The sequence below is a fragment of the Lasiodiplodia theobromae genome (assembly GCF_012971845.1).
Source record: "Lasiodiplodia theobromae strain AM2As chromosome Unknown scaffold_34, whole genome shotgun sequence".
Classification (NCBI taxonomy): Eukaryota; Fungi; Ascomycota; class Dothideomycetes; order Botryosphaeriales; family Botryosphaeriaceae; genus Lasiodiplodia; species Lasiodiplodia theobromae.
The window spans coordinates 158,673-186,431 of record NW_023336513.1 but is presented as its reverse complement, the minus strand read 5'-3'; the positions used below and the strand labels follow the sequence as shown (position 1 = coordinate 186,431).

The 27,759-nt window shown below is 56.5% G+C and overlaps 10 protein-coding genes across 10 annotated transcripts; 4 read left to right on the top strand and 6 right to left on the bottom strand.

Moving 5' to 3' along the window:
• Nucleotides 1-2,875: 2,875 nt before the first annotated feature.
• LTHEOB_9857 (uncharacterized protein) lies at nt 2,876-3,525 on the bottom strand (the record flags this gene model as incomplete). Its single annotated transcript, XM_035519490.1, has 2 exons — nt 2,876-3,163; nt 3,229-3,525. The coding sequence occupies 2 exons, from the start codon at nt 3,523-3,525 to the stop codon at nt 2,876-2,878; spliced, it is 585 nt and encodes a 194-aa protein (XP_035368440.1).
• Nucleotides 3,526-4,189: 664 nt separating this feature from the next.
• LTHEOB_9856 (C6 transcription factor) lies at nt 4,190-5,148 on the bottom strand (the record flags this gene model as incomplete). The annotated part of the gene is made up of 2 exons (XM_035519489.1): nt 4,190-4,298; nt 4,376-5,148. 2 exons carry the CDS (start codon nt 5,146-5,148, stop codon nt 4,190-4,192), a joined length of 882 nt encoding a protein of 293 aa, XP_035368439.1.
• Nucleotides 5,149-5,776: 628 nt separating this feature from the next.
• Nucleotides 5,777-7,333, bottom strand: LTHEOB_9855 (Deltasterol reductase; the record flags this gene model as incomplete). The annotated part of the gene is made up of 3 exons (XM_035519488.1): nt 5,777-6,834; nt 6,886-7,184; nt 7,236-7,333. The coding sequence occupies 3 exons, from the start codon at nt 7,331-7,333 to the stop codon at nt 5,777-5,779; spliced, it is 1,455 nt and encodes a 484-aa protein (XP_035368438.1).
• A 317-nt stretch (nt 7,334-7,650) lies between these two features.
• Nucleotides 7,651-8,831, top strand: LTHEOB_9854 (Mannose-6-phosphate receptor binding protein; the record flags this gene model as incomplete). Its single annotated transcript, XM_035519487.1, has 3 exons — nt 7,651-8,009; nt 8,102-8,606; nt 8,670-8,831. 3 exons carry the CDS (start codon nt 7,651-7,653, stop codon nt 8,829-8,831), a joined length of 1,026 nt encoding a protein of 341 aa, XP_035368437.1.
• Nucleotides 8,832-9,378: 547 nt separating this feature from the next.
• Nucleotides 9,379-11,874, top strand: LTHEOB_9853 (DNA photolyase; the record flags this gene model as incomplete). Its single annotated transcript, XM_035519486.1, has 4 exons — nt 9,379-9,410; nt 9,471-9,590; nt 9,745-10,627; nt 10,888-11,874. 4 exons carry the CDS (start codon nt 9,379-9,381, stop codon nt 11,872-11,874), a joined length of 2,022 nt encoding a protein of 673 aa, XP_035368436.1.
• Nucleotides 11,875-12,200: 326 nt separating this feature from the next.
• Nucleotides 12,201-16,832, bottom strand: LTHEOB_9852 (uncharacterized protein; the record flags this gene model as incomplete). Its single annotated transcript, XM_035519485.1, has 9 exons — nt 12,201-12,845; nt 12,898-13,028; nt 13,082-14,084; nt 14,137-14,551; nt 14,613-14,713; nt 14,827-14,993; nt 15,495-16,055; nt 16,108-16,223; nt 16,285-16,832. The coding sequence occupies 9 exons, from the start codon at nt 16,830-16,832 to the stop codon at nt 12,201-12,203; spliced, it is 3,687 nt and encodes a 1,228-aa protein (XP_035368435.1).
• Nucleotides 16,833-17,496: 664 nt separating this feature from the next.
• LTHEOB_9851 (Alpha-L-rhamnosidase) lies at nt 17,497-19,067 on the bottom strand (the record flags this gene model as incomplete). The annotated part of the gene is made up of 2 exons (XM_035519484.1): nt 17,497-18,285; nt 18,345-19,067. 2 exons carry the CDS (start codon nt 19,065-19,067, stop codon nt 17,497-17,499), a joined length of 1,512 nt encoding a protein of 503 aa, XP_035368434.1.
• Nucleotides 19,068-19,799: 732 nt separating this feature from the next.
• LTHEOB_9850 (tRNA-splicing endonuclease subunit sen-15 protein) lies at nt 19,800-20,363 on the top strand (the record flags this gene model as incomplete). Its single annotated transcript, XM_035519483.1, has 1 exon — nt 19,800-20,363. The coding sequence occupies one exon, from the start codon at nt 19,800-19,802 to the stop codon at nt 20,361-20,363; it is 564 nt and encodes a 187-aa protein (XP_035368433.1).
• A 361-nt stretch (nt 20,364-20,724) lies between these two features.
• LTHEOB_9849 (FAD binding domain containing protein) lies at nt 20,725-22,978 on the bottom strand (the record flags this gene model as incomplete). The annotated part of the gene is made up of 4 exons (XM_035519481.1): nt 20,725-21,699; nt 22,199-22,260; nt 22,316-22,736; nt 22,787-22,978. 4 exons carry the CDS (start codon nt 22,976-22,978, stop codon nt 20,725-20,727), a joined length of 1,650 nt encoding a protein of 549 aa, XP_035368432.1.
• A 953-nt stretch (nt 22,979-23,931) lies between these two features.
• On the top strand, nt 23,932-25,545 carry LTHEOB_9848 (CFEM domain-containing protein; the record flags this gene model as incomplete). Its single annotated transcript, XM_035519480.1, has 4 exons — nt 23,932-24,366; nt 24,426-24,639; nt 24,832-25,427; nt 25,504-25,545. 4 exons carry the CDS (start codon nt 23,932-23,934, stop codon nt 25,543-25,545), a joined length of 1,287 nt encoding a protein of 428 aa, XP_035368431.1.
• Between the last annotated feature and the right edge of the window lie 2,214 nt (nt 25,546-27,759).

Below are 27,759 nucleotides of genomic sequence, written 5' to 3'. Positions count from 1 at the left end.
TGAGTCGCAGCGGCACGCGCCGAAGCGCCAAGACGGAGCGAAGGAGCTGGAGAATACCCCGGATCACCACGGGGCGCCAACACCATCCGCAAGAGCAACTTGGGTGCCGAGAGAGGAAGTTCGCGAGGCCAAGCTCGAGTAGTGCGGGCCGACACGGCCACCACCCCCTCCCAGCCTCTCGCCGTGTGCTGCGCCTTCCCGGGTTCCCGTGCGCCCAGCCCTATCCGGTAGCCGGCATCCCACACTATCTCCTTAGTTCCGCACTGCTTTCTAAGCATCACCATGATGACTTTTTCCTTCAGGCCTCAAACCTCCATGCCGCAAAGAGAGCTCGCTTGCGCTCAGTGCGCTGCTCAGCCACCACACCTTCTCCTTTCTGCTGCGCCCCCCGTCGTGACGGTGGAGACAAGCTTTGTTCTAGTGGTCGCTTGCACTGTCAGGCCCTTCACGCGAGGCCAGCTTCCCCTCATGCTGAGACTCTTCGCGACGTCAGAATAGCGCCACGGACAAGCGGTCACTGACGAGTCTATTCCCACCTCTTGCGTGGCGTCGATCTGCGCAATTCTTGGTCCTGCATGATTCCGCAACGAACATCGAAAAGCAACTAGACCAATAATGGCGCTGTGATGAGCTGAACAACCGTGCATCTGGATGTAGTTCCCCTGCATAGCATGGGAACCGCGACCAACTTCCGCGCTTGAGTCGCGGGAGGAGATGAGGGAACTGCGGTCAGGAACCCCCAAGAAAACAGATGATTCCTAATCTTTGCGACGATACCCCATCTGGCCAATTAGACAAAATCTTAACTCGACCGGCTATTCTTCATCCCTTTACCCGCCCATTGCATTCTCGTGATGCAGAGGTCTGGAAGAGGATGGAAGAGCGATGGGCGCAGCTGCGCCCAAAGCCCCGGCTCAACGGCAAGTCCTTACATCCGGACCGCCAGCGTTGCGCTCAGCAAGAGACTCATGGCACCTGGCTCGTGAACGTTCCTCCACTTCGCCTTTTTTCCCCCCCTCTATACACCGCCATCCAAGTCGATGGTTAATTTTCCTTCTTTCACGAACAGGCCATCGCCAAGGTGGCGGAAATGACCACAAACATTTGGAAAACGGCAAGTATTCTCATGTGTGTGGCCCCAGATACCATCCGCTTCCCGCTCAGGAGGAGCATTTTCTTTTCGTCCGGGCTCGCCGTTTCTTTTCGTCCGTCCTCGCCTTTTCTTTCTCTTTCTTTTTTTTTTTAAAAAAAAACAAAAAAAAACCTTCCTGAGCCTACTCTCCGTAGTACTGAGGGACTCGGCTGTAGATCTCGACGCCCGCTTGCGGAAAAAAGGCATGCATGTCAGCAGCCTCAAACGCCGGTAGATACTTCCCGTGGCCGTTAGTGTCCCGACCCCGTGCCGTGTGTTCCACCAGCTGAAAGGCACCGGTTCGCGGTACACCAGTAAGCGAAGATCGTCGGTGTTGTTTCTTGTCGTTTTGCTGATGTCGCCGCCGTCGCGGTGGCTGCTGTTGCGTTACGTTACGATTGCGAATGCCGCGGCCTTGGCGTTTGCGTCAGGCCAAGGATTTTTCGTTGTCCTCTTGTACTTCTGCAGGCAAACGGACGGACGGAGAGCGGAGGTGGGGGGTTTTGCGGGTGGTGCTGGTGGTGGGGCGGAGAGTCCGTCGGGCGGACGGTGGTGGGTGATTCATACGTAACATGCGGCGGGAAATATGCAGCGGGGAGGCGGCGGAGAGCATCATTGGTGCTTTTCCAGTCCCGACGGGGCTGTTAAGGTTGGTCGTTGTTCCTTTGCTCGACGTATCAGCTTGCAGGATGTGGGGGAGCTGAGGTAATCCTTGCTCGAGCACGCTTTGATAGAGATAAAGTTGGGCACTGTGATGGGTTATCTTGACTGAGCTTCTTATGCATAAATTCTATCTCTGGTTCCTTCAAAGCGGAGGTGGCCCATGGCGGATGATGGTCTTGATTTAACGTCAGACGTCCCAGTCTCAACACGATCACTTCGCCTTTAGTCCGAGCCGCTATATCTATCCATTCTCACTATATTTTTTCGCCAATCCCACCCTATACTACACATGAATTGGAGTGCAGAAGTTTGTACACCTTCATTTTCTGTCAGAGACAATGACTCTACATGTGCGAAAGGTTGGACCAAGCATTCACATGTAGAAATAAACTTCAACTACCTATGTCAACAAAACCCTATTCGAGCCATGGATTCCTTGCAGTCGAGCGAGATCTTTCCCTCTCCATCATGCATATCCTTCGGGCCCTCAGAATCGGGTGCGAAACAAGCTCCGTCTTGGACGATGACACCCACAATCCGGCTGACTACCGTGGAGAAATGCCGGGGAATGCGGGGACGAAGATGCCAGTGACGCCGGTTCTGAAGGGAGAGAACAGGAAGAAGCTTTTAGAAGGGCTGTACAGAGAGGTGCTGCAGTCGATGGCTAGCGCGAAGCATAGCAGGGCCCTAGAACATAGCTTAAGTTTACCTCATGGCATGAAAGAAGTCAGAACGGGCACCAAATGAAATGGTGTTCAGTGAAGGATGGCTCCTGTTGCAGTATGGAAATCATCTTGTATTGATTATCACGCAGAGCATAAGGCCCCGAGAAGGAAAGCACACTTCATTTCCCATTTCCTGCACTGAGATGTACCCTGCCATTTTGATCTCGGGGTCTTTGACTTCAATCCGCTTGCATCTTTCAACTTTTGAAAGTGGCCCATGTAGGTGCCAAAAGAAATGACCGCCCGAAACCATCTTCGCCAGCAATGGGACCCTACTTACGTAGGTAGCTGAAGCTTCCATCCGGACGTAGGTGGAGAATTTCACGTTCCATGTGTCCAGAACTTCTACCCTTCTTCAGGCAGGCTGACGGCGGAGGATATCAAGTACTCCGTTCATGATAACCGCCTGACGCTCCCTGTTCTCGCGCAGATGGTCCTCGTCCTCCTCATCCTCAAGGTCGATCAGGGTTTGCATGGTGATGTCCTGCTGGCCCAGAGCCATCAAGGCGCCCACAACCAGATGGTCAGCATCAGTCTTAGGCTCAGGCCTGATGTTCTCCCAGTGAACACCGTGCTTGACCTTAAGGGTCTGGACGAGGTAGGTGGCCTCGGTGTTCATCTTCTCCCGCTGCCCATCCAGCACCTGAGCGAATTTCGTTAGTTATCGGGGGAGCGGAGGAGTACAACGCGATTCGTGCGGGCTTTTACCTCTGCATGCTCATTGAGTCTTTCGGACATTTGGAGGGTGTGCAGGATGCTGGCGCGGTCGGGCATCGCGCCGTTCTGGAGCTGGTCCATGATGGACTCCGTGGCCTGCTGGCAAGTCCGGCGCAACTCCTTGATCGCGGCGTAGTTGGCGAAGCGGCGGTCGATCCAGTCTCGCAGCTTGCGTTGGAGCTCGTCCTTGGACTCGGTACCCAGAAAGGCATCATCACAGCCCCTCGCGAGCCAGACCAGCATCCGCGCTCGGGTTGCCGTAATGCTGGTGGGTGCGTTGTCTGACATGGTTGCAAAGTGATACCCGTAGTGGTCGGAGAACTGGAGTTGTAGGGTGGTTGGTGAGGAAGGATGGTGGGAGAATAGAGGGCTTTTTATACGCCGGTTTGACTGTGAGCACCGCAGGAGCACCTGACGGCAAGAGCAGTCAGTTCAGGTGATGGTGAATGAAAAGCGTTGTCCTGGGGATAGGCGGCAGGGTATGACACGTGCAGGATACAGCCACCTTTTCAGTAGGAACCCTTTCATGAGCGAACCCTCACTCCGATTGGAAAACAAACTGTGAACAAGCAAGCAAACTTCCAGAAGGTACCAAGCAAGCAGCTGGAGTCTATGAAAGACTCCTGGATATCCTGCACGCAATCAGTGTTTGCAGAGCGGATTGATGCCTCTCCACCTGAATCTTTATCGGCAGGTACCCGTCATCAGCCATGTTTGTTTCCTGAAGCTCATTCAGGTTCGTGCCGTCAGACCATACACATGAGAGACAAAGCAGGGCAATAACAAACACAGCAGAAAGCTGTGATGACGAAGTATTCCAAGGAAGTTGAGCAAAAGGGTATCATTCATCGTATTTTCCTCTTCACATCGTAATTGAGCAGCACGGTCTGCATGAACACATCTACAATAAAAGTCCATACGCCGTGTTCCACCTGACCTCCTCCTCCCACCACTACTGCGACTTCTTAGTCAACACCACCGCCCCAGCCGCCTCCAAGCCCTGCACGATTTCGCTTCCAAAGACGTAAATCATGTATGTCGGGAAGATGAGCCACGCGCCGCTGTTCACCGATTGTCAGCAAACGGAAAAGAACAAAAAGAAAGCAGCCCCAAATACAGGGCCGGGGGAAAAACTCACTTCGGCACGATCCACAAAAAGAACAAACTGGCCGCATCATTATGCCCGATATTCTCAAACCCATTCCAGCACTCAATCAACCAATACAACACCGTCTTACTCAACGTCATCACGCTCGCCGCAAACGCCACCAGCACCGCTTGCGCCGCCGCCCTACCCGCGACAACCCTCGCGCCAGCAACCTTCTCCCCCACCACCTCCTTGCTCGGCGCGCCGCGTCCCTGCACCGCTTGCTCGCTCGTCCCAGCCTTGTACACGATGCCCAGGTACACGAGGTACATGAGCGTCTCGACGAGGTTGAGGGTCGCCTGCGCGGCGCCGAAGCCGTCGCCGCGCTCCCACGCGGGGAAGCCGTAGACGTAGTCGACGGTGCCGTACAGCGCGTACGGCTGCCACACGGGCCAGTGCAGCGAGCCGCCCGGCATCGTGTGCGGCCGCAGCAGCATGTAGCCCGTGTCCCACGCCACCAGCGGCAGCGAGAGGGCTAGCCAGGCGAGCGTGAGGCGCGAGGGCGTGTGCGTCCACAGAAATGTGGTCGAGGGGGACTGTTTCTTCGCGATGGCATTTTTGTTGTTGTTGGAGATGGCGAGTGCGGAGGTGGGAGCGGAGGTCGGGGCGGAAGTGGGTGGTGCGGCGGCGTTGGCGATGGGCGCGCCGGGTGCGGGCGAGGCCGTCGACGTGGCGCGCGAGCCTCCACGCTTCGAGGGCGATTTGGTCGGCGAGGTCAGCTCGGGCGGTGGGAAGGCGGTGGGGTGGCTGCGCGTCGAGACCATTGTGACGGATTGGTGTTTTGGCGATGGGTCACAAAATTGATGATGATGGCTGTCGGTTGTTCGTAGGGTGGCAAGGTGGTGTTGATTGTTGTGAAGAGGTTGTGGTGGTGGTTGCACGGGAAACAAGGCGGAAGAAGTGTGGAAGAAAAATGATCTAGACACGGGGAAGAAAGCTTACTTAGCTGGTTGACACACCCACCTTGACGTTGCTGTCTCAATCAGCTCAACATGACACGACAGTGGTCGATCCTGCCCGCGACCGGAAAGCTTCTTCGGGAAGCTGGTCCATAAACATTGGTCCTCCACGCTGCAGAATTCGTCTCGGCCAATCATCCCCCACAGCGTTGAGTCGTATTCGGAAAGAAACCAGGCGATCTTATTGGGCGCGAGTTAACTGTTAAGTTGTCACTTTTCTACGTGTGCAACCAACGCAAAACAACCATGAAGATTCGCCTACGTGGAATTTCTCGCTTCACGCAACATAAAGAACGCTTTCCATTGGTCCATCTAGGCATGCTGGTGATTACTTCTCTTTTTTAAAATACAGATTACCACTCATGAAATCCATCAGAACATGTTCCGTACTTTTCAATACCGGCTTCATTTCTTCCTTTAGTACACGTACGCTTTAGTACACGTACGGAACGATGCGGTACGGAACCTTCTTGCAGTACGCATCCCAGTCCTTGCCATACTTCTTCTTACACTTCTCTTCATCTCTGCCCTCACGGTGGATCAAGAGGATGGCAAAGTAGATCATGTAGAAATACGTGATCAGCGCACCCCAGCCGCGTGCCTCTCCCGGCACAACCTCAAGCTTGGAGTGGTTGACAACAATGTAGCCTGCCACGCCGGTGGGTAGGCAGTACGACCAGGACATGAGCCAATCGCCAAGATAGTTGATGTGGCGCGCGGTGCCCCACCAGCCAGTGATCAGGAGCTTGCTGCCCGCGCTCGTCTCCATGTACTTGAGATGCTTGATCTTCGGGTCGTTGGGGTCCGTACGGAAGCGGTTCTTCTCGTTGTTGGAGGAGCGGAAGATGTAGTAGCCGCTCGCCTGGATACCAAGAATGGCTGCGATCTCGAAGTAGGAGAGGACCTTCGGGTCGATGGCGAGGTAACGGGCCTGGAGGGAGTAGACGAAGGGCACCCAGACGAGATCGCCAAAGGAAAGCATAAAGCCGAAGCCATCCGTGGTGATATCCATAGTCGTTAGGATAGCGGGTTCCATGTAGAGTGCATCGAGCACGTAGAAAGTATGGGAGAAGGTCACAATCAGGATGCTGGCAGTGATGCTGCCGTAATTGTGGTACTGGCGAGCGATGAACGTCAGGTCAAGAATGACCCAGCCAAGCATACCCGGACGCAGTTCCATGAAGGACTTGATATCAATCTCGCCGAAGAAGGGGAGAGTGATGCGCGGGTTCAGCTCGCGACCAATGAACCAGTCATACAGCATGTTTCCGCTGTGGCCTCCAGCCGCAAGCTCGCGCTTGTCCATATTTCCCGGTTTCACATCAAAACTGCGCACATAGACAAAAGTTGCCAGGGCGTAGGAAATTATGATGTTCGACGTGAGGATGGGAATGTAGTTGTCCCAGATGAAGGTCCAGAGGGGGAATTCGGCGCCATAGACGAATGTGCCAGCGGCGCAGATGCCGAGCGTAATGAGGGCGGAGAGGAAGGCTAGAGCATGCAATTAGCAAAACAAGACATATTATAACTTCTTTGACCTACCATTGAAGCGGTACTTCAGTCTTCCGCCCGAACGCAGCTGGACGCCCTCAACTTCGCTGGCGGGCAACACGGCGTTCAGGAAAAGGCTGAAGAAGTAGTATCCGGTCGTGGCAGCCAAAGCCTGGAGGTTGATGAGGCTCGAGAACCCCTGCCAGCCGACCTCATCCTTCAGCTTGTCCAATGTAAATGCCTTGGGGTGCAAGACTGAGGGCGGAGGGCAGCCGGACGTTTCATTGACGAAGAAGGCGAAAACAAAGCAGAGGATGGGCAGGCCAAACGAGACGACGAAAGCTCCGGGCCTGAGCGGATTAGTGCATGCATATGGAATGGTGATATATTGGATCGCTTACGGCCCGCAAAATTCCATAGGATGCGCCTCCTTGACATGGGGGCCGGAGGTGGCAGCGGACTGCTCGGCCTTAGGCTTTCTCTCCTTGAGCTCGCTCATGGCGGGATTCGGGGTGGCGCGTGGAGAGAGGATTCAATGCTGCTGTGGCATTGGCCGCGACGGGCTTCTTATTCTGGTCGCCAAGGGCAGTCGGGATGGCGGAAGCTGTCGAGTTGAAGTCATGTCATAATCGACAAGCTAGGAGAGCTTAGCTGCGCAGGGCCTGGCGCAGCGCCATCCGACGCATGCAACCAACCCGACGCCGCCGGTTCCTGCACGGACGGGCGTCGGCTGGCGCAGCAGCGCGAGTCAAGGGCCTGTGAGGCCTACGTAACGCACATCCGTCCCGCTGCAGCAACCTGACCGAACAATCCACCATGAAGCTCGCACACGCTTGCGCGCTGGCCGCCGTGCTCTGGTCCGCCCTGGGCCATGCCTCGTCCGACGACAAGAAGGAGAAGAAGGCCAAGCCCTGCACCATCAAGTCGCCGAGCGACCGCTTCTTCGACCTGAACCCTATCTCCATCCAGCCCGACACCACCAAGAAGGGCAAGGACGGCAAGTCGCATCCCGCCGAGAGCTGGCACGCAAAGGGCTACGACTATCCTGCCAACTTTACCCTCAACTTCTGCGCCCCCGTCGTCGAGGAGCTGGAAGATGTCGTCGGCCTGGACAGCCACAGCATCAAGAACGTCAGCGCCTACTACACCCACCGTGGCAAGACGTACTCGATCGGGTGAGTCGCCCCGCCGTCCAATGTCAGATATCCACATCTGCGATGCGCCAGCTGCAACCGAAGACCGCGACGCTGATGCCGTATCTCTTCAGGCAACAGAACTCGGAGATGGTCTTTCGCGGCAGGAAGCTTATTCTTAACTATACCCACGGTTCCCCCTGCGGCGAGGACTCCGATTATTACCGGAGAGACGTGAACAATCTCGAGCCCAGGAAACAGCACGATGACGACGATGGCGACAGTTGGTACACGTCGAAGAAGGACAAGAGCAACAAGCGCCGCAAATCGACCATCATCTCGCTCTTGTGCGAGACGGATGCCCTTTCGCCCCCAGATGAGGCGACTGTGGCTTTCGTCGCGGCCAGCCCGGACGAGTGCACATATTTCTTTGAAGCCAGGAGCAAGGCTGCATGTGGAGGCATCGAGAAGGAAACACAGCAGCTGGGCCCAGGCGGCGTATTTGGCGTCATCGTCCTGATCGCCTTCCTCGTATACTTTGTCGGTGGCTGTGTGTACCAGCGTACTGTCATGCACCAGCGGGGTTGGCGCCAGATTCCGAACTTCTCCTTCTGGGAGAGCATCTGGCGCTTCTTTACCGTGAGTGGCCGTCGCGCGCGTCGGTTGGTTGGACTGTAAGTCCCCTGAGCTGATTTTTTCTAGGACATCTTCTTCATCCTCACTTCGTCCTGCGCTCGCTTCATGCCCAGCCGTCGCGGTTATAGCCGCGTTTCACTGAACGGCGACAGGAGCCGAGGGCGGGGCAGGGACTCGGATGACGAGAACCGATTGATCGACGAGCTCGATGAATCGTGGAACGATTAAGGGCTGTGGCATTACCAGGCGTTTGGGCCGTCTCATTTGGATAGTGTCTGGGGAACCTTCAGAGCGAGTCTCGGATTCTCCGTTTGTGCAGTGGAACATCACCAAATAAATTGAAAAAAAGCATTGGCAACATTTGTCGGTCCCGTGTCAATCTAACTCAACGTCGAACCCGTGGCTTCGATGTCGAATAAGAGCATCCTTTAGCTGCAGGGACCAGAGGCCTCTCCACCCAGCAAATACCCAGCCCGTCTCTGTAGCAGGAAACAGCATGTCGAGCAAGGGATTCAGCCTTCCGGTATCGTATCTTGGTGCGCTATACTAAGGTGCTGATCTACAAGATCTTAGGCCGATATCGATCGACGAATCGCTGGCCAGATCTGCGTTCGGAATGCCGTCACCACTTCCCACGTGCGAACCATGCACCATCATCGTCCGCCCTCGTACTGCGCACGGGCCCGGCCTGAGCTCTTTTGTTCTGGATTCCCCAGATCAACAAGTAGCTGCATTCCTCCCGAATCTTCTAACTTTTCTGACTTCCAGAGTGAAAATGGCGAAGTCAAAGGCTCCCAGAGTGATATAGTAATTCGATCCCCTCAATAGCCACTTCTATCTGCGCATGCTAATTGCTCACTATTGCAGCTGGCACCGCACCGATCTAAGACTTCACGACTCACCAGCTCTCCACGCAGCGTTGGACCTCAAGCCAGAATGTCTCTGGCAAATCTGGACATGGGATAGCCATTACGTCTATCATGCTCGGTATAGACACAACCACCACCCCAATTCCTTTCCCCATTTGTTCTAATCTTTGCAATTCAACCCTCTACCTCCACTTTCCCACCCCGTATCCATTCCAAACAGCTACTATCCATATCCACACCACCAAAAGAAAGAAAACTAACACACCCCCCAGCGTCGGCCCCAACCGCTGGCAATTCCTCCTCGACAGCCAACGCGACCTCTCCGCACGCATAACCGCCCTCAACCCGACCTCGCGCCTCCTCGTCCTGCGCGAGCCGCCGCAGACGCTCTTCCCCAAGCTCTTCCGCTCCGCCGCCTGGCGCCCCACGCACCTCGTCTACGAGCTCGACACGGACGCCTACGCGCGCGAACGCGACGCCGCCGTCGCCGACATTGCCCGCGAGGCGGGTGTCGAGGTCGTCACGCGCCCCGGCCGCACGCTGTTCGAGCCGGACGCGTTGGTCGAGAAGAATGGGGGCAAGCCGACCATGTCGATGGCGCAGGTGCAGGCTGCGGTTAAGGCGCTGGGGGTGGAGGTGCCGAGGCCGCTGCCGGTGCCGGAGAGGTTGCCGGGCCCGCCTGGCGGCGGCGGCGAGGTGGTGGTTGATTTTGAGCAGGAGAGGCCCGGGGCGGTGCCGGATTTGAATGCGGGGATGAGGGGGGGTGGGGAAGGAGGGGAGAGTGAGGAAAAGACGTACGCATGCGGCCTCGCGGGGCCGAAGGGCGACTTCGGCGTGCCGGAGATGAGCGAGCTGGGGCTGGCGGACGACGCGGCGGCGACGACTATCAGGGGCGGCGAGACGAGGGCGCTGGAGACGCTGAGGAAGGTGTTGGATGACGTCGAGTACGTCGCTACGTTCGAGAAGCCGGTGAAGGCGCCGACGGAGTGGGATCCGCCTGCGACGACGGTGCTGAGCCCGCATCTGCACTTTGGGACGCTCGGGGTTAGGGAGTTTTGGTGGGGTGTGAAGGATGCGGTGGAGAAGTATGAGCGGGAGGGGAAGAAGAAGGGCAGCGGGATGCCTGTGAATTTGGAGGGGCAGTTGTTGTTCAGGGTGAGTGATATGTTATGTCGTTCTTCACTTTTCATCACCTTTTTTTACTGCCCTTTCACCTGATTTTTTTTTCTACACCTCGTTCTTCACCACTCTTTTCACCGTGTTTTCCACCATTTTCACCACGTTTTACGACTCTTTTCACCATTTCTTCCTTTGGGTTGAAGAAATAAGCACCTAACGCTGAGGATGATGAGACGCAAGTGGAGGGTAGAACTGACAGAAAGTCACCACAAAACTAACACACCCAAACCAAACAGGAAATGTACTTCGCCGCCCAAGCCCCCCTAGGCCACCGCTTCGCCCAATCCCACAACAACCCACGATGCCGCCACATCCCCTGGCACCTCCCCAGCAAAATCGACCCCACAACCAACCTCATCAAGCAGGGTTCATCACCCACCAACTACACCATCGACTCCCCCGAAGCAGAACACTGGTTCCAGCGCTGGAAAGCCGGCGCGACGGGCTTCCCCTGGATCGACGCGCTGATGCGCCAACTACGACAAACAGGCTGGGTCGAGCACCTGGGCCGGCACGCGCTGGCGTGCTTCCTCACGCGCGGCGGCTGCTACGTGCACTGGGAGCGCGGCGCCGAAGTCTTCGAGGAGTTCCTCGTCGACCACGAGGTCGCCTGCAACGCCGGCAACTGGATGTGGCTCAGCTGCGCCGCGTTTTTTGCGCAGTTCTACCGCTGCTACAGCCCCGTTGCTTTTCCCAAGAAGTGGGATAAGGAGGGTGCGTTTGTGAGGCGCTGGATCCCCGAGTTGGAAAATTACGACAAGAAGTATATATATGAGCCGTGGAAGGCGCCGATCGCGGACCAGAAGAGGTGGGGGTGTAGGGTTGAGGAGTACGATGAGGGACTGCATGGGGGAGATAAGGGGAAGGAGGGCGCGAAGTCGTATCCGAAACCGATGTTCGATTTTAACGAGAGGAGACAGATTTGCATTGATGCGATAAAGAAGGCGTATGATGTCGGGCTGTACGGAGATGATCAGAGGGTGTTAGACGGGACATGGAAGGAACTGTTCGATGACGATGCGGAGGGAGCCACAAGCGGCGCGCCCAAGCAGGAGTATGAAATTGATGATGGAGAGGGGGAAGTCAGAAGTGACAACACTGAAGAGAAACAGAAGAATACGAAAGGAAAGGGTGGGACGGCTAAAGCTGGGCAGAAGAGGCAGAGTAGCCGTGCTGGTCAAGGTACGCTTGATGGCATTGTGAAGAAATCAAAGAAGAAGTAAGGGTCCCATTTTAATGTAGGGCGAACGAAGCCTATATAGATCAATTTTGCATGCATACCATTTTACGCTCACTTTCACAGACACTTGCGTGAGAACCAACGCAATAGATCAATTGTGCCATTGCAAGGCCGTGTCGTGTTCATGATCCGAACTAAGCGTAACACTCATAAAAGGTCTGCCTACATACATCATCTGATGTTAAGCATCCAAGAAATCCGCCCTCCCCGGCGCGAGCCAATCTGATTCTGACCTCTGCCTCTACCTCACCTCTGGTAGCCTGTACCTCTCTACATCTACCAATACCAATCCGAGCGAATGATATACGCTTACTCCGCCCACGCGAGGAAAGGGTTCATAGCCGTCCCACCGCACGCCCTCTCGAGCGCCAAGAAGGCGAAGTGGCCACCAACAACAGGCCTAGCGAAGAAGAAGGGGTTGGGGAAGCCGCCGTCGCCCTCGGTGTTGTACAGGTCGGTGAAGGCGCGGTCGGTGACAGTCTCGTTGATCCACGTGGCGACGCGGTCGAGGATGTCGGCGCGCACCTTCTCCGACGTGACGGCCGCCGCCTCGAACTCCCAGTCCGACTTGGTGTACAAGTGGCGCGAGTCGAGCGGCAGGCCGTACTTCTGCATCACCGCCGCGTACCACTTGGACTGGATCACGTAGACCGAGTGCGGGATGAAGTCCTTGGTGATGGGCTTGCGGGTGCCCGGGAGCGGGTGGCGGATGTCCGGCTGGAGGGGCGCTTGCGAGCCACCCTTCTGTTGGTGGTGGGAGGCGACAATGTCCTCGTCTTCGACGGCCTCGGAGCTGGTGTTGGTGATGGTGGGGTGGAAGCACAGGAGGGAGTCGGCATAGAGAGAATAGATGGTCGTCCAGCTTCCGTACCAGTCGTAAGCCAGCTTGGCGTGGGTGCCGTCACGCGAAATGGCATATTCTTGCCACTTCTCAATGTAGACATCCGAGACGTTCTGTTAAATAGTCAGTCACATGCCCATTCTCCTTGCATGGACGAAAGCTTACCTGGTAGTACTTGACATCATCATCATAACCCATGGTAGCCGCAAGCTCGCTCATGGCCTTGATACCAACAATTCCCTTGAGAGCAAGGTTGCTGTGAAGCGCCAACCAACCAGCAAAATCGTCGGTGGAGACTAACATTCGTCAGTTAAGTGCATCACAAACAATTTCGAGACAATAGACTTACGCTGGTTGTGCGGCTCCAAGCTGAACTCAACCAAGTAGCCGCTCCACTGCCTCCACAGCTTGTAGCTCTTGCTGAGCCACTTCTGCGCCTGCTTGGCACCCTTGGTCATGCCGCCCCAGGTGTGGTCAATGTTATCAATACCCTCGAATTCGCTGGTAAGGAGCGCGAATGGGTTCTCGGCCTCCTCGTCGTAGTCTGGGCTACCCATAGTGGACCAGAGCGACTGAGACTTCTCGCCAGCGCCGTAAGTGAGCGAATTGACCAGAGACAGACCCATGATGAGCATGTCTCCGCACTCCTCGACCGGCATGTACTCGTCGTTGCCATCGGCGTGGCCGGTCAAGTTGGGGAAGTGCGCTCCAAGGTCATGCATCGAGTAGGTGTTGGGGTATTGCCCGCTGTTCATGTGCTCGATGAGCGGCTCGAGCAGCCACGCGCCCCAGCGGGGGTTCGTGTACAGGAAGAAGGGCCAAGCCGGGAAGATGACGTCCACAGTTTGCGAGTTACCGTTCGAAGAAATCTCCTTGAGGAAGATGAGGGGCTCTTCGGCGGTACCGGAGAAGCTGGTGGCACCCATAACCTGACGAGCGCTGAGAGCGACAATGTCAACATAGTTGTCGGAACCAGACTGCCAGGCATCAACGGCGAGCTGCTCCGAGTAGTCGGAAGCGAGAGTTTTGGCGTTGTGGAAGTCGAGGTAGTGGTAGGTAAGCAGCTCCTCCACATCGGCGAACCACGACTTCCAGAGAGGACGCATGTACGTCAGGCCCCGTGCTGAGGCAAACTGAACGACAGGGTCCTGGATGTGAGCCAAAGTGAACAAAACGCTGTCACTGGACGACTTGGAGCTGTTTCCGGAAAGCTTAAACGACTTGGCGAAAGCGAAGACAGGCTCCTCGTCCATGATGCTACGGAATGCACTGTCAACCTCGTTCTCCAGCGTTCCGGTGGCAGAGAAGCGCTGGCGAAGGATGGCAGAAGTACCGCACTCGTGGCGAACATCCTGAACTACTGTTAGCGTCTCTTCCCTCTATGATTGCAAGCTCCGAACGTACCGAAGGCGCGGTGAAGTACAGGGAACCCCACTCAGCCTGAGCATTGCCGCCACCGCGGTTCTCAGTAAAGAGCAGCTCCTCTTCGCGAGTGACCTTGAACGTCTTCAGGCGGTGCTTGTCATCGAGGGCGTTGTGCTCAAAGTCCCACACGATGCGGGCCTCGCGGTGTCCGCTGACCCATTGTCCGTTCACATCGATGTACACATCGATGTTGAATGTTCCGGAGACATGTACCGAGATGTACGAAGCTGGGATGGACTGGCGGAGGGTCGATGTCGGGGTAATGGGCGAGAGGAACGACAGCACCAGCTCGACCGGCTCATCCTCGTGGTTCGGCGCCGGGATAGCGTAGGTCAAGTTGGTCGTCGACGCGTCGTACTTGGCGCCCTTGTAGATGGCGCGCGAAACGTTGTACCTGCTCGCACCAATTGATCAGATGCCGCTGCATTCCGCGAGGCTGTATAGGGCTGGCTTACCCCTCTCCGCGCCCACTCGGGGCCAGCGAATCTTGCGGGCGACCCAGCAGCGGGTAGACGGTGTGCGTCTCCGGCACGGCGGCGAGTAGCGAGAATCCGATCTGTTGGGAAGCGTAGCGTGGTCAGCGTGCGTGGAGTCCAGGATATCTGCATGCGGAGAACAGGAACGGGGCATAGCTCCCCCCAACGCTCGTCGGATTGCCAGGGTGCATACCTCGTCGCCGGTCCAGAACATGGGCCATCTGCTCCACGGCTCTTCCCTGGCATCGTTTAACCAGGTGCTCATGTACGGCGTGCGCACTGTGAGGGGCAACACGGGCGGGGTCAGCGACGAAGCCGCGACGAGGCCGGTAAGCAGTGCCGCGGCAGCTGCATAGGCGGCTGCGGGTGTCCGCATTGCGTCAGGATGGTACCAGCAGGGACCTTGGTCAAACGGGGCTCGAAAACGATGCTTGAAGCTGGTTTTCGGACAAAGAGAAGTGAAAATAAGTCTACAGCGAGCTGGAGGTGAGAAGAGATGGTGAGACTGAGACAGGCCTCCCGCTCGAGCTTTCCCCGGGCGCAAGCCAGCGACGTGCTCGTCAGGTGGACCCCCCCAGCTGACAACTCAAAGTGACGTCGCTGGCTGGAGCCAATAGCCGCGCCGTGCCTTGCATTCTCCGCTTTTATGTGACAGCCCGGGGCGAAACACCGCTCCACCTCGGTCTTTTCCCCACAACGCCCTAGCGCCTTCGAGAAACCATAGAAGCCCGTAAGATCCGCGCCCATTCCGTCCGACATTCTAACCATTGCTTTGGAATCAAGGGTCGCCGCGCCTCAATGCTCGCCTCAGAGCTTGCTTGAGCCTCCCCGTCGGCGATTTCCTTCCACGCCGGCTCGCACCTGGCGCAGGCGAGTCGAACTCCCTGTACAAGTTCCGGTCGGGGCTGGGCGTGTGCTTGAGCCAGTCCTGCCCAGTCAAAGCTCCCACCAACGCTACGTCAGCCACCGAACCCTTCGTCGGGCTGTCCGGCATCGTCATCGGGACCACCCCCGAGTTCCGCATCGCAATCCTCGAACTCTTCGGAGGGCTCCAGGGAGACGATAGACCATATTTCGGCAGAACAGCTGCAGATGCATCTGGCGAGCGCGGCGGCTCGGCTTCGGTAGAGAAGCCCACATGGCTCAGCAGATCAGCAACCTCGCCACCGGAACTCGGACGATCAAGCTCGGTATCGCTAGATGACACAGCCGCACTGGGCTTTTCCGGCACTATCGTGTCCGGAGATCCATGGGACAAAGGTGTGGTGGGTTGATCTGTGACAGTTGGAGGCGTATCTGTACCGTTCCTGCTCAAGAAAGAGAGGTCTAGATCTTGGAACCCGTTGCCGCTGTCTGTAATAGCTTCATCGCTGGTTTCCGAATGCGGCGCTCTAATAATAACGCCCAGGGTCTCGAGCTGGTCTGCAACTGGTTAGCCAGGCACCGTCCATGTGATAATGACATCTGAACTTACCGACAGACCGGTAATAGTACCGAAACTTCGCGAACGGCTCCTTCAGGCTGTCGAGGAGCGCAAACTCGTAGTAGCGCTTCGGATTCTCCTTCTTGAGGCGTCCGGCATTGACGAGGCTATTCTCCGTAGTCAGTTTACACTTCCGCTGGTCTTTTCCCTTCGCAGCAAGAAACTTACTTGATGCCTCCCGCACCCTCCTTCCCCACCTCCGTCTCCATCAGCTCCGGTGTCTTCCTTTGAACTCTCTTCCTCGCGCTCGCCCGAAAGACCTTAATCTCCATGAATCTCTCCTCATGATCCTTTTCGACGTCCACATCCACATCCCCCATGCCACTCTCCTTCCCCGTAGCGAACGTAAACGCCCTCTTCTCCACGCCACCCCTCCACGCCTGATTCTCAAACAGCCCGAACATCGTCTTCCCCTTCCACTCATCCTCCTCACCGACCGCCCACGTGACGACGTGGCGGCCCTCCATGTACAGCTTGAACAGAAAGTACTTGACGTCGACCGGCTGGTCGTCCATGATCAGCGCCGGCGGCTTGACGTGGTACGCGATCCAGAAGGTGAGGCCCGGCGACGCGAGCACGTAGACGGTGGCCGTCGAGCTCTGTGTGTCCTCGATGCGCACGCCCGGCAGGTGCGGCGGCGGCGGGAACTCGAGCAGCGGCGCCGTCTCCTGCGCTGAGGAGCGGAGGGAGACTGTGATGTTTTTGTACGTCGGCATGGTTGGTTGTGCGTGGGTCGTCGGTGCACGAAAGAATGCGGGGCTTAAGTGTCGGCGGTGGTGGCCGTCGAATTTGAGAAGAAGAGAAGAGAGGTAAGGTGTGTGCGTGTGCAGGTGGTGCAAGCGTGTGAGGCAGGTAGGTGTGTGTTGGCCGACTTCCCAGTTTGGAAGCGCCTGTTACGACCTATCACTCGCGCTCTCGCGATGCCTTACAGGCACTATGACATATTTGAAGTCGGCCTGCTCAGGACTGCAACGGAGCTGAAGTAGTTGAAGTTCTCGTTCGTATACTTTTATTCCCAGATATCATGCAATCATGCACTGATGGATGCCTTAGCTACCCATAGCCAGTGTTAAAGTACTAAGCCAACTAACCATATCAGGCAGAAGAGAAATGTCCCGCGCTTTCTTTCTAATCGTCATGTTTGACTACGAATGATATTTCGTCAAATAGTACGCTAATCACTTGCTTATGCTCGTTCAACACAACTTGATTTTGACAACAAGACACTATCATCATCAACCCATTAATTCCTCGGCGACAATATGGCCCTTACAAAATTATTCCAGCTACAAATCGAAGAAAACAGACAGGGGTATCGCTGAAATTAGGACTATTAATACGTCGTCTAATCGTTTATCACGTCGCCTTAGCATCGCCTTTCTACCGATCATCCCGTTCCGCCGCCTTTTCCTCGTCCAACGCATCTTTTTGATCCTTCCTCCAGGTCTCCATCGGCACACCCTCCACCTTCTTCACCGCCTTTCCCTCCATGAACATGCAGATACCGCCCGCGGCCGCAACGATACACGCCAAAGCGACGAACAACCCGGTCGACCAAGACGGTCTATCATACCGATTCATGCCCCACATGAACCCAGCCAAGCAAGCCTGGAAGAACGTATTCCACACATTACACCAAACGACGAAATCAATTTTCCACTGCTTAGTCGGCGGGGCACGCACGCCCGTCGGCGGCGGATCAGGCGTCTTATACAGCGGCGTCGGCAAGACCTTCTTGTCCACGCCCTCGGGCACCTCCACCACGACATCCCCTCCTTTTCCCGGCTTCTGCGGCTTGGCCGGGTTCTGCGGGTCCTGGTGGTCCGGAAAAGTCGGCGGCAGGGCCTCGCTGCCGGGCAGCCTGAACCAGCCGCGGTTGATGCCGGCGAGCTTGCGGAGGCCGTACGACTTGCGTTCGGCGCGGGTCACGCCCCAGGCTTGCTTGCCGAAGCCCAGGCGCCAGACGCCCCACCACCACCAGTCGCGGAAGCGCCAGGGGACGAGGCCGAAGCCCGTGACGCAGAAGAGGGCGTTGAGGATCTGCGAGTCGATCTCGATCCAGATGCGGCGCGGCGAGTTGATGTCGTTGCAGGTGGGGTGGCACATGGCCGGCGACGCGTTGCAGAGGAGTAGGAAGAGCATGCCGCCCCAGGCGACGACGTTGAGGCCCTGGGGGTTTTTGTTAGCTGGGATGTGTATTTTAACATCGGGACGGAGCGAGAACATACGTAAACCGTGATCAAAAACCCAGGAATAGTCAAGACCCACTTCCCGTATGCCTTCAGTGCCAAAGCCGTGGAAGTGGTCCAAGGTAGCTTCGGCGGTGGTTGATACCCGTTGGCGTACTCCGTGACGGGCGGCTTGTTATCCGTCTCCGCGGTCACGGTCCGAGTCGCACTCGACGCAGTCGACTCTTTCACGTTCCCATCGCCCGCACCGTCAACCCGACCACCCTCCGCCCCCGACTCGTTCGTCACAGACCTCAACGTCTCGAGCGGCGTTCCTCCAGAAACAGCGAGGTGCCCTCCGCCTTCAGTACTTCGCCTCTCTTCCTCCTCCAAAACTCCAGCGCCTTTGCCCTTCTTGCTCATAGTGCTCAATCCCGTTCCTGTCCTGCTAAACTTCCGCGATCCGCTCTCATCGCTATTGTGCCTGGTGACAGGGCTGATAGGGCTGTTTCCAGTGCCCAAGCTGCCGCGCCGAATCTCGGAGAACGAATGCATACGTGCGGCGGTCCCGCCAGTCGCGGCCATGAAGCCGGGAGGGAGGTCCGTGTCGAGCAACTTGAGCGAAGCGGAGCGGAGACGACTCGTCGCCGTCGAGGCGAGGGAGGCGGTGGTGGACGAGCGCGCAGGGGGCGGGAAGCTTGGTTTCGAAGCGGGACTTGGTGAAGAAGGCGAGTCGTTCGTAGGAGGGGGAGGCCCGCCGTCATCTTGCTGAGAAGAAGCCATAATGATGTGCTAGGTAGAAAGCAGGCTTCTGGGGGGCGGCAAAAGGTTCAGCGGGAGGCAAATTAGGTGCGTCGTTCAGGTATATAGTTCTTGGCCTATATCAACACATGTGAGCTTGCCAGTAATTTTCGGATCTGAAACAAGGCGCGGCGTACCTTGGTGGCTGGGCGCGTGGACGGCGCAACGAATCAGCGGCACACTTATACTGCGCCACGGGGACGCGTTGCGAGTGCTGCGAGTTATTGGGCACCGGCAGGTGACAAGGCGGGTTTCAAGGCGTCTGTGCTGGCATCACACAGGCAGGGCCAAGCTGCGGAAAGAAGGGAGGAGAGGGGGAAGAATAAGTAGCTGGCCACGCCACGATGGCCAAGACGGATAGCGGCTAATGTTAGCGGTGGACATTGCGAAAAGAAGCTGCTGCACAGCTTTAAACGTCGTATTCGCGTTCAGCTGGGCTGTGGATAGGGAAAAGGTGGAACGGGCCAGGCCAGCGATCAACCCCAGGGTCTGCTGGGAGCGCTTCGCGATCCGACCGCGGCATTTTATTCGGCGGCCCGTTGCGAGTCATCAGCAAACGCCGCCGTTGACGTGAATTTTCGTGAATCGTATTCGCACTCTCATTCACTACCGCGTATAGTAGAGCAAAGCCTCCCACTAGCGACCGGATCGACCTACTTACTTCGCACCTCCCCCCCTGGTTGAAAAGCTCTGCTGTCAGTAATCGCACACGGCATGGCAAACGACGCCGACGCACCAGGCCTCTCTGCGCTCGCGACGCACATCCAGACGGCATTGCCGCGGCGGCCGCCGCCCGCACCGCAGACGACCGCGCACACCGCGCTGGCGCTGCAGATCCAGCACAACCTGCAGCACCAGCACCAATGGACCGCCCTGACGCTGCACACGCACTCGCCGCTGCCGCCGCACGCCGCGCTGCCGCGCCCGCTGCTCTCGGGCCTGCCGCCCCGCCGCCTCTACATCCACCCGGACGAGCAGATCGAGCTGCTGAAGGAGGATGCGCGCCGCAAGAAGAAGGGCGAGTCGGCCGAGGAGCCCGCCCCCGAGCGCGAGTGGGTGCTGCCGAGCCACCTGCGCGAGAAGTGGAGCTTGAGGCGCTTGGGCGAGGTGTTCGATGCCGTTGGAGAGGTCCCGCCGCTGGCTGATGGTGCTGAGGACGCTGGGCGGCCGAATAAGTGGAGGACGACAAAGAGGGTTATGTTGGGCATTTTGGAGGATGATAGCACGGTAGTCTACTACCTCGTCCACGATGGCCCGGTCAAGCCAAGGCAGAATTGAGCGAGCCCAATGGCGGAAACCTATAAGACCGGATGGAGCTGCTACCGAGGGAGCTACTGGTATTATCACGACGTATGGTATCGTGTGATGGCTGCCTTCTGAGCGAGCCAAAGGATGGTCTGATCTTCCGCAGGTCTACCGCAGGCCAGGCGTTGCTAGATCGCCCACCACAAGACCAAGTCTATACGTGGACGCGAAGAGAGTCAAGAGAAAGAATTGGCCAAGCATGATGCTGAAGGCAGACCTGGTTTTAGATTGCTCTATGTACTCTAAGGCGCGCGAGCGCCGGCTACATTTATGCAGCTCGCAGGAAAGTATACTCAGGAAGGAAGCAGCTGCTGATCCTACAACGACGCGTATCCTACCACGAATTCCTGCCGTAGCACGTTATCGAACCAACGCAAGGGGTACTGGGTGCAGCGGCAAGCTTGAAATACCCGGGCTGGAGCTTTTGGAACACCCTTTCGGGATCGTACTTCTCCGCGATGGCCAAGAGCCGGTCCTTGTTTTCCTGGCCGTAGCCCGCAATTGGATCCTGGTACTGGCTGGCGTAGTTCATGTACACGTACTCGTGGTCGAGTCCCATGCTTTTGGCTTTCTCATTCACCTTACGGACGATATTGTCGGCGGCACCCAAGACGGCATCGTCATCCAGTTCGTTGTGCCACATGGTGTTGAGGTTCAGCAATAGGAGCGGCTCATCTTCGTCATCCAGGCCCAACGCATTACCACTGCGTTCTCTCATATGCTTGAACATTGGCGGCGTAATGAACTGCAGCGTGCATGCAGGCAGGATGCCAGAGCAGTTGCGGATAGGATCAATCTCCTCAATATAAGTATCCAATATGAACGAAACCAGCTCTGGGCTATTCCTGTATGTCGCGGTCCAGTATGTCTCCCGCAAACCATTGGGGTTGGATTCGTTGAACAACTGCGTAAGATTGGACAACGTGCGAACCATGGTGGTATCAAAGATTGGATCTGGCATGGCCCTCGAACTGAAATTCTCGAAAATTGGCGGATCCTGGACAGGTTCGGCGTATTGCATGTCAATTTGTGCCAGGTACGACCCGAAGGAGTAGGCAAAAGACAGTATCATGGCAGCCTTGGGATCCTGCACAGCATTGGATCCGAAATCTGTGAAGGCCTGGATGATCTTGTCTCGTTGTTCCAGTCGGTGGAGTCGTCCGCCACCCCACATGAGACCCTGGGGGAAAGTTGCCACTGTGAAGTTGGTGACAATGCCGAAGTTATTGCCACCGCCCCTCAGAGCCCAGAAAAGGTCCGGCTCCATGTCATGGTTGACGTTGATGATAGAGCCATTTGCGATAACAACCTGATTAAGACGGTGTCAGCCACGATTCAGATTGTTGACACGACATAAGCTTCGCAGAATGCTTAAATGCTCGGCCCGGACATGCAATTTAGGCGAGTCGGCTTTTCAGTGGCGTACTTCAGCACGATAACGGCTTACAAGAGGATTCAGCCTTTGCGGCCCATCTCCCGAACACAAGCTCGCTGTGTGGATGGCTGAAGTCGATTGCCGGGTGCGCATGTAAGACGAGAGTCCATACAACGTCCAAGCGCCGACTTCGACCGTCCAGTTAAGTCGAGTGCAGTGTGTCTAGGAGACATGACTGTAAAGGGTGAATCTCTGCAACCGTCTGGGGCGCACTGAAGCATACATTCCGTTTGGGGTTGATAAGAGGAAGATGTGCTGTCGATCCAATAATGTGGGTAATGTGATATGCAGTTGATGCATCTGACACTTGCAGCATACCCTGCCGTGTGCGACGTCGGAACGGGGTGAAAAAAGTGAGTGGCTAACCACATACCTCATAGTTGACGACGTTGTCACACGCCCAGCCGTAAAGCCCGGAGAAGAAGGATATGCCGCCTGCACATATGTTAGTTCCGACGAAACGGTCGATGCAAAAATTTAGAGGTCTTACCTCCAAGAGTCAAGCCGCCAACGCCAATAGCGGAGACTCGTCCTCCGACAACTGTGAGGCCCTCTGGCTCGAGTACGTTGTAGACATCGAACCATTTGTTCCCTGGTCCAAGTGAGGCCAATTCTCTGTTTGGTGAGAGATCGACGTGGTTCATGAGTTTCATGTCAATCGTGATGCCTCCCTGGATGTTTGAGGCATTTGCAAAGGCAGCATGACCGCCACTCTTGACAGCAAATGGGCATTCCAACAGACGAGACATCTGGACAGCCACGGACACTTCGTTTGCTGACTCGGGCTGGAAGATGCAAGAAGGGCGCTGGCTGGCCTGTTGGACGGACCAGAACTGATCCTTGAAGCAGCTGTAGCTTTCACTACCGCTCTGCGCTACTTGAACGCCGTAGCGTTGAGAGAGAGAATAACACTGATTGGCCGTGAGCTGAGGCTGGTCGCGGGCAGGGAGTTGAGACATACAGCGTAGGAGCAAGCATGGCCTTCAGTCGAGCCAGCATCCAGGGCGGCAACCAGCTGAGCTTCTGGAAGCTGATCGAGCGGAGCGCCCAGCAGTGACGCGAGCGCCTCCCGGACATGGCGGTCGGAGTCGCAGCGGGCACAGAGGACGAGAAGTGCGGCAATAGCCAGCGCCAAAAGCAAGAGGAATCGCATGATGAAGCAGGGGAGGACGGTGAGTACCACAGCACGGGAGAGGGACGATAGATTAACAGCACACGCAGCATGGTGGGCTCTTCCTTCATAACGCCCTTCGCCTAGGAAGGCACGACCCGCTCTCGGTTCGCAGAAATTGCACGGAGCAGCAGAGGCCACAGAACAAAGGCAAAGTGACAGTCGCGCAAGGAGAGTGGACGAAGTGTACCAGGATGAGAGGGAACAGGCATGGGGCTTGCCATGGGCGGCGCCTCCCGGTCCAAGATTTGTGCGGCGCCCTTCGCCCTCAACCATCCATTCTCACCACCACGCGAGTTGCCGTCGCGCCTTCCAAAACCTGGCCCGTCCCTCGCTCTCGCGCAGCGCGTCCGCCCTGATATGCGCAGAGGGCCGGCATTCCATGCTGCGCCAGTAACACGGGCCAATGGTTCACCAATGCAAGGTCTGTACGCTCTTCAGCCAGCCTGGCTCGCGTGTCTCGATGCTCCCTTGCGGCAGGAGCGTGCGAGACCGGCTGCCCGCCCGCTCGCTTCGGGCGAGCTTAGTAACGCTCTGTGTCACCCGCTTCCTCGTTTGCCCAAGCTGCATCTTGCACGACGACGCTACTAACGCCACCCAGCGAGGGAGATGCAGTCCTTGCCGCCCGGTAGTGCCAGTGCCGGCCAACTCACGCCCTCGCACGCTGCACAGAGGCGTCCTCGCAGCTCCAAATACACTTTCCAGCTCATCGCCGTTACTGTAGTATGACACAACCCGCCGCCCTTCGACTTGGCGGACCGCATATAGCAAACCACGACCCAGGATTGCGCCTCCGCTCGAATCCCAGGTTCCGCCGGCGGATCGACGTCTCGTGGGGACGACGAGCTCAATGCCGACGCGCATTCCAGCATCCCTCTCACCCGTGTTCAAAGACTGACCATTGTCCTGCTCTCGCCCGCCACGACTCCTCCACCATGGCCGACTCGGCAAGCCAGAACTACTTCACCGCCCATGTCTTGACCAACACTGGCTACGCCCTGATCGTCGTCACATCAGCCACCGTCATCACACGTTTCTCCATCCGCATATGGAAACGCAAGCCTCTCCAGGTCGAGGACCTCCTGGTTGGCGTGTCATGGGCCTCCTTCCTCGCCCTCACCATCAGTTACATTGTGGTGACCCCGCCAATGTACCACGTCTATGCCGTGTACGGTGGCCAAGCTGCACCCTACCCGGAGATAATGGACGACGCCCTCTTCATCGTTAAAGTCTTCTTCTACAGCACAATGCTACTCTGGGTCACGCTCTGGGCCGTCAAGTTCTCGCTCCTTGCCCTATATCGACGCCTCATGAACGGCTTGCGCACGTACATCGTTCTGTGGTGGATGCTAGTCGTGTTCTGTGCTCTGGTAAGGCGGGCATATAACCCGCTAAGGCGTTTGCGTGGTGCTAACAGGCCGTCCGCCAGACCTTCATTGGAGCCATCATATCCAACCTTACATCGTGCAGCAGCATGCACGCATGGTTCACACCTGGTTTGAACTACCTACCAGCCACTTTGCTCGGCCGAACACTCTCTGACCTCCCGTATACAGGAGAATGTGCAACGCCCCGCGACATCAAAGCACAAATCGCCAGTCTCTACTACGCCTTCGCCGTCGACGTTCTCACAGACCTTTTAGGTACCTCATTACTCCCACCCCCGCCCCGCACCACCACACCAGCCCCTCACGGTGCCACCATCCACCATCACTTACGCCTCCCCCCTCAACCTCACCCCGCTCCTCCCCTCAAACCCAGTCCCCTCGCTTTTCTCTTCCCCCTCTTCGTATCACTCTCAATTGCTAACCCCCGCCTCCCCTTCGCCCTCACAGTAATGGCCCTCCCCATTCGCCTTATCTGGAACCTCCAAATGCCGCGCGCGGAAAAACTCGCCGTCGGCGCGCTCTTCTGCTCGGGCTTCGTCTGCATCACCATGGCGGTCCTGCGCGTCGTGCAGATCGGCGTTAAAGCCAACAACAACACGACGCCCAGCTCATCGTGGCTGGCGCTGTGGGCCGAGGTCGAGGCTGCCATCGCCGTCTTCATCGGCTGCTGCCCGGCCTTCGCTGCTTTTTACCGCACGACCAAGAGCGAGAGTAGGGGATACTCGAGGCCGAAAGATAATAGGAGTGGAAATAGTGATCGGAGTGAATTTGTTGCCGGGGGAGGGAGACAGAGGAGGATTGGGAAGGAGGAGGAGGAGGGTGTGGCGTTGAGGGGGATGACGGCGGCATGTACGGCCGGGAGGAGTGCGGGTGGTGAAGGCGGAGGTGGGAGCAGCAGTGGTGGTGTGGGTGGCGGTGGTGGTGGGAGAGTGCCGAGGAGGGGAAGTGGGAAGACGGCGAGCACGTACTGGGACGAGGCGAACAGCTCGCAGGAAGAGCTGGCCAAGGGCGCGCAGGGCATCTACGTAACGAGGAGTATCCGGGTAAGTTACGAGGACGAGAGAGACAACGATGAAGTGGAGTCAGTGAAGTGCTGATAAGTATCGCGTCTGTCTACAGCAGGATTCGGAGGATAGTGGGGAGAGGGGCCCGATGTGCTGAGTGAGCGAGTGTGTGTTGTACTGTTGTTGCTGGGTTTGCATGTGTTGCTTGTCGATGATATACCCCCTCCTGAGCGTTGCAGCAGTTGCTCTTGTGTGTTCGGCGTTGATGGTAGTGACGGTGATGGGAAAAAGAAATGGGAAAAAAGCGGGGGTGTCCTGGTGTTTTTTTATTAGCGATCATGTGCGAATGGGGCATCTGATGAACTGAAGATCCGGGGTATTTAGCTATGTAATGGAACGGGATCATCCTGGCGAAGATCAGAAGATACTTGCTCCTTTCATTGAGTGGAGTCCGTCACGGGAACAAAAGGCGTCCGATCAGGTATTTAAGGTCTCCGAATGCTTGCTTTGTGCTTTCGTGCTTGTAAGCAATATTCCCACGGCTCTTCTTCAAATATATTGAGAGTACTGTCGCACTGCGGGTTGTTCCCCAGTTGGAGTCATATGCGAAAGCCAACATACTTGCCTGGCAATTACGAATATACAGTGTATAAACGAGGATACATTGTTTTTGACGAATGTTGTCATGGCACCATGATGTATCTCACCATCAGCGTCCGATGGCGCTGACCACCATCAATTCTTATCAATGAAGCACTCTTCGCGTCCGCCAAGACAGCAAGCGGAGCACACTTATGAAGCGCACCCAATTTTCGTGAAACTCGTCAACTACAGCGGACTTTCATCCACCGCGACTCTCTTACCGAAATCCAAAAGCAACAACCACCTACCCATCTATTTAAAGACCTCTCTCCACAAGTTGAGCTACCGTATCCGGCAGCGGCCGGCGATATCCGTTTTGCCCGCGTTCCCGCGCGTGATGCGCGCTGGAGTGTGCACCGTGCCCTCCGCCCGCAGCCACACGACTCGGGTAGAGTGGATCCTAGGCGGGCCGGGTGACGGGTGTCGGTCGTGGCGCAGCAGCCACCACCGCGTGTATATCGGATAGCACGGCGCAGAAGTAGTAGACATGACTAGTAGGTGCATACATGCATGCGTTCGACGGGATCGCGTGCCGGGCGTCGGTTGTTGCCGCACGCAGGCATGCGCTGTTCGATGGGTCTGGCGGGGAGGAGGCGGTTGGGGGCGTGACTGCTGCTGTGGGTTGCGGGTGGAGGGGGTGGGTTAAAAGGAGGGAGGGGTTGGGGGTTTCTGGGTTCGTTCGTTGTCGGGTGCTTTCGTTGAAGGGGAGTGAGACTACGAAAAGTCTCATCTCTGCGACTGTCGGTGTCCTTGTTGCTGGTTTGGCTTCACTTTGGTAGTTTGGAGGCCTGGGCTTGCTGAGAAAAATGGCCTTTTCCTATCTCTTCGCCATTATGATAGAAAGAAGATTAGTGGGTGAAATGAAATCGATGATAAACAGCATTTTGTTGCAATGCTGCCCAACATAAACAACTTTGTCATCCCCTGAGTCTTTCTAAGGAAATTCAAACACGCTCATAGACATGGAATAGAAAAATATCCGTCAAACGCACTCCAGAACGCAGTGAAAGCTTGTTCTGTCCATAGTGTTTTTTTTTGCATCACGAATACCAGAAGCGTCCGCGATCATTGGTCGTTTGTTCTTCGAGGACCGAATTTGAATAGATCAACAGAAAAGGATAATCGCATGTGCACCTGCACAGCCCATCAGCTACTCGCAGAAACCTCATGCAGGGATTCGTATCACCCTGGGGGGTGTTGTTTCGCATTCATGAAAAAAAGCGGAGAGACCGATGAATGTGGCGGCGTGCCCTGAAACCAATAATAGCATCGTATCAAAGGCTGTGGTTGGGTTGCCGTGAGGAATGCCGGCAGTTTCCTGTGTCAGCATGTAGTGGCAGTGTGGTGGGGGCGGTGGCGTCATTGTCCGGATGAGGTCGGATACGTTGTACAACGAACGCTTGCGGTGAGGGAAAAAAGAGTCTGGACTGAGCTGAATGTGTCAGTGAAGGAAAGCTGTAGCGTTAGTGTCTCAAAAGTCGGACTGTGTGAGAGAATAGTGGAAGTGATTGCGATAATTCTGATCATGGGTATTTTTTGAGCTGCAGCGAAAAAAAGAAAATAGATATCGAATACATGCGCGGCTTCTCTCGCCGCGGTCATATCACAGGCCGTACTTCTTACAGCCGCGGTCCGTAACATGTGCTTGCCCCAAACCCTTTGAATCTATCCCGGGACGAAATCCGCAGCCGCCGTTTTCCTAGCGCCGGGAATGGTCCGGATGCAAATG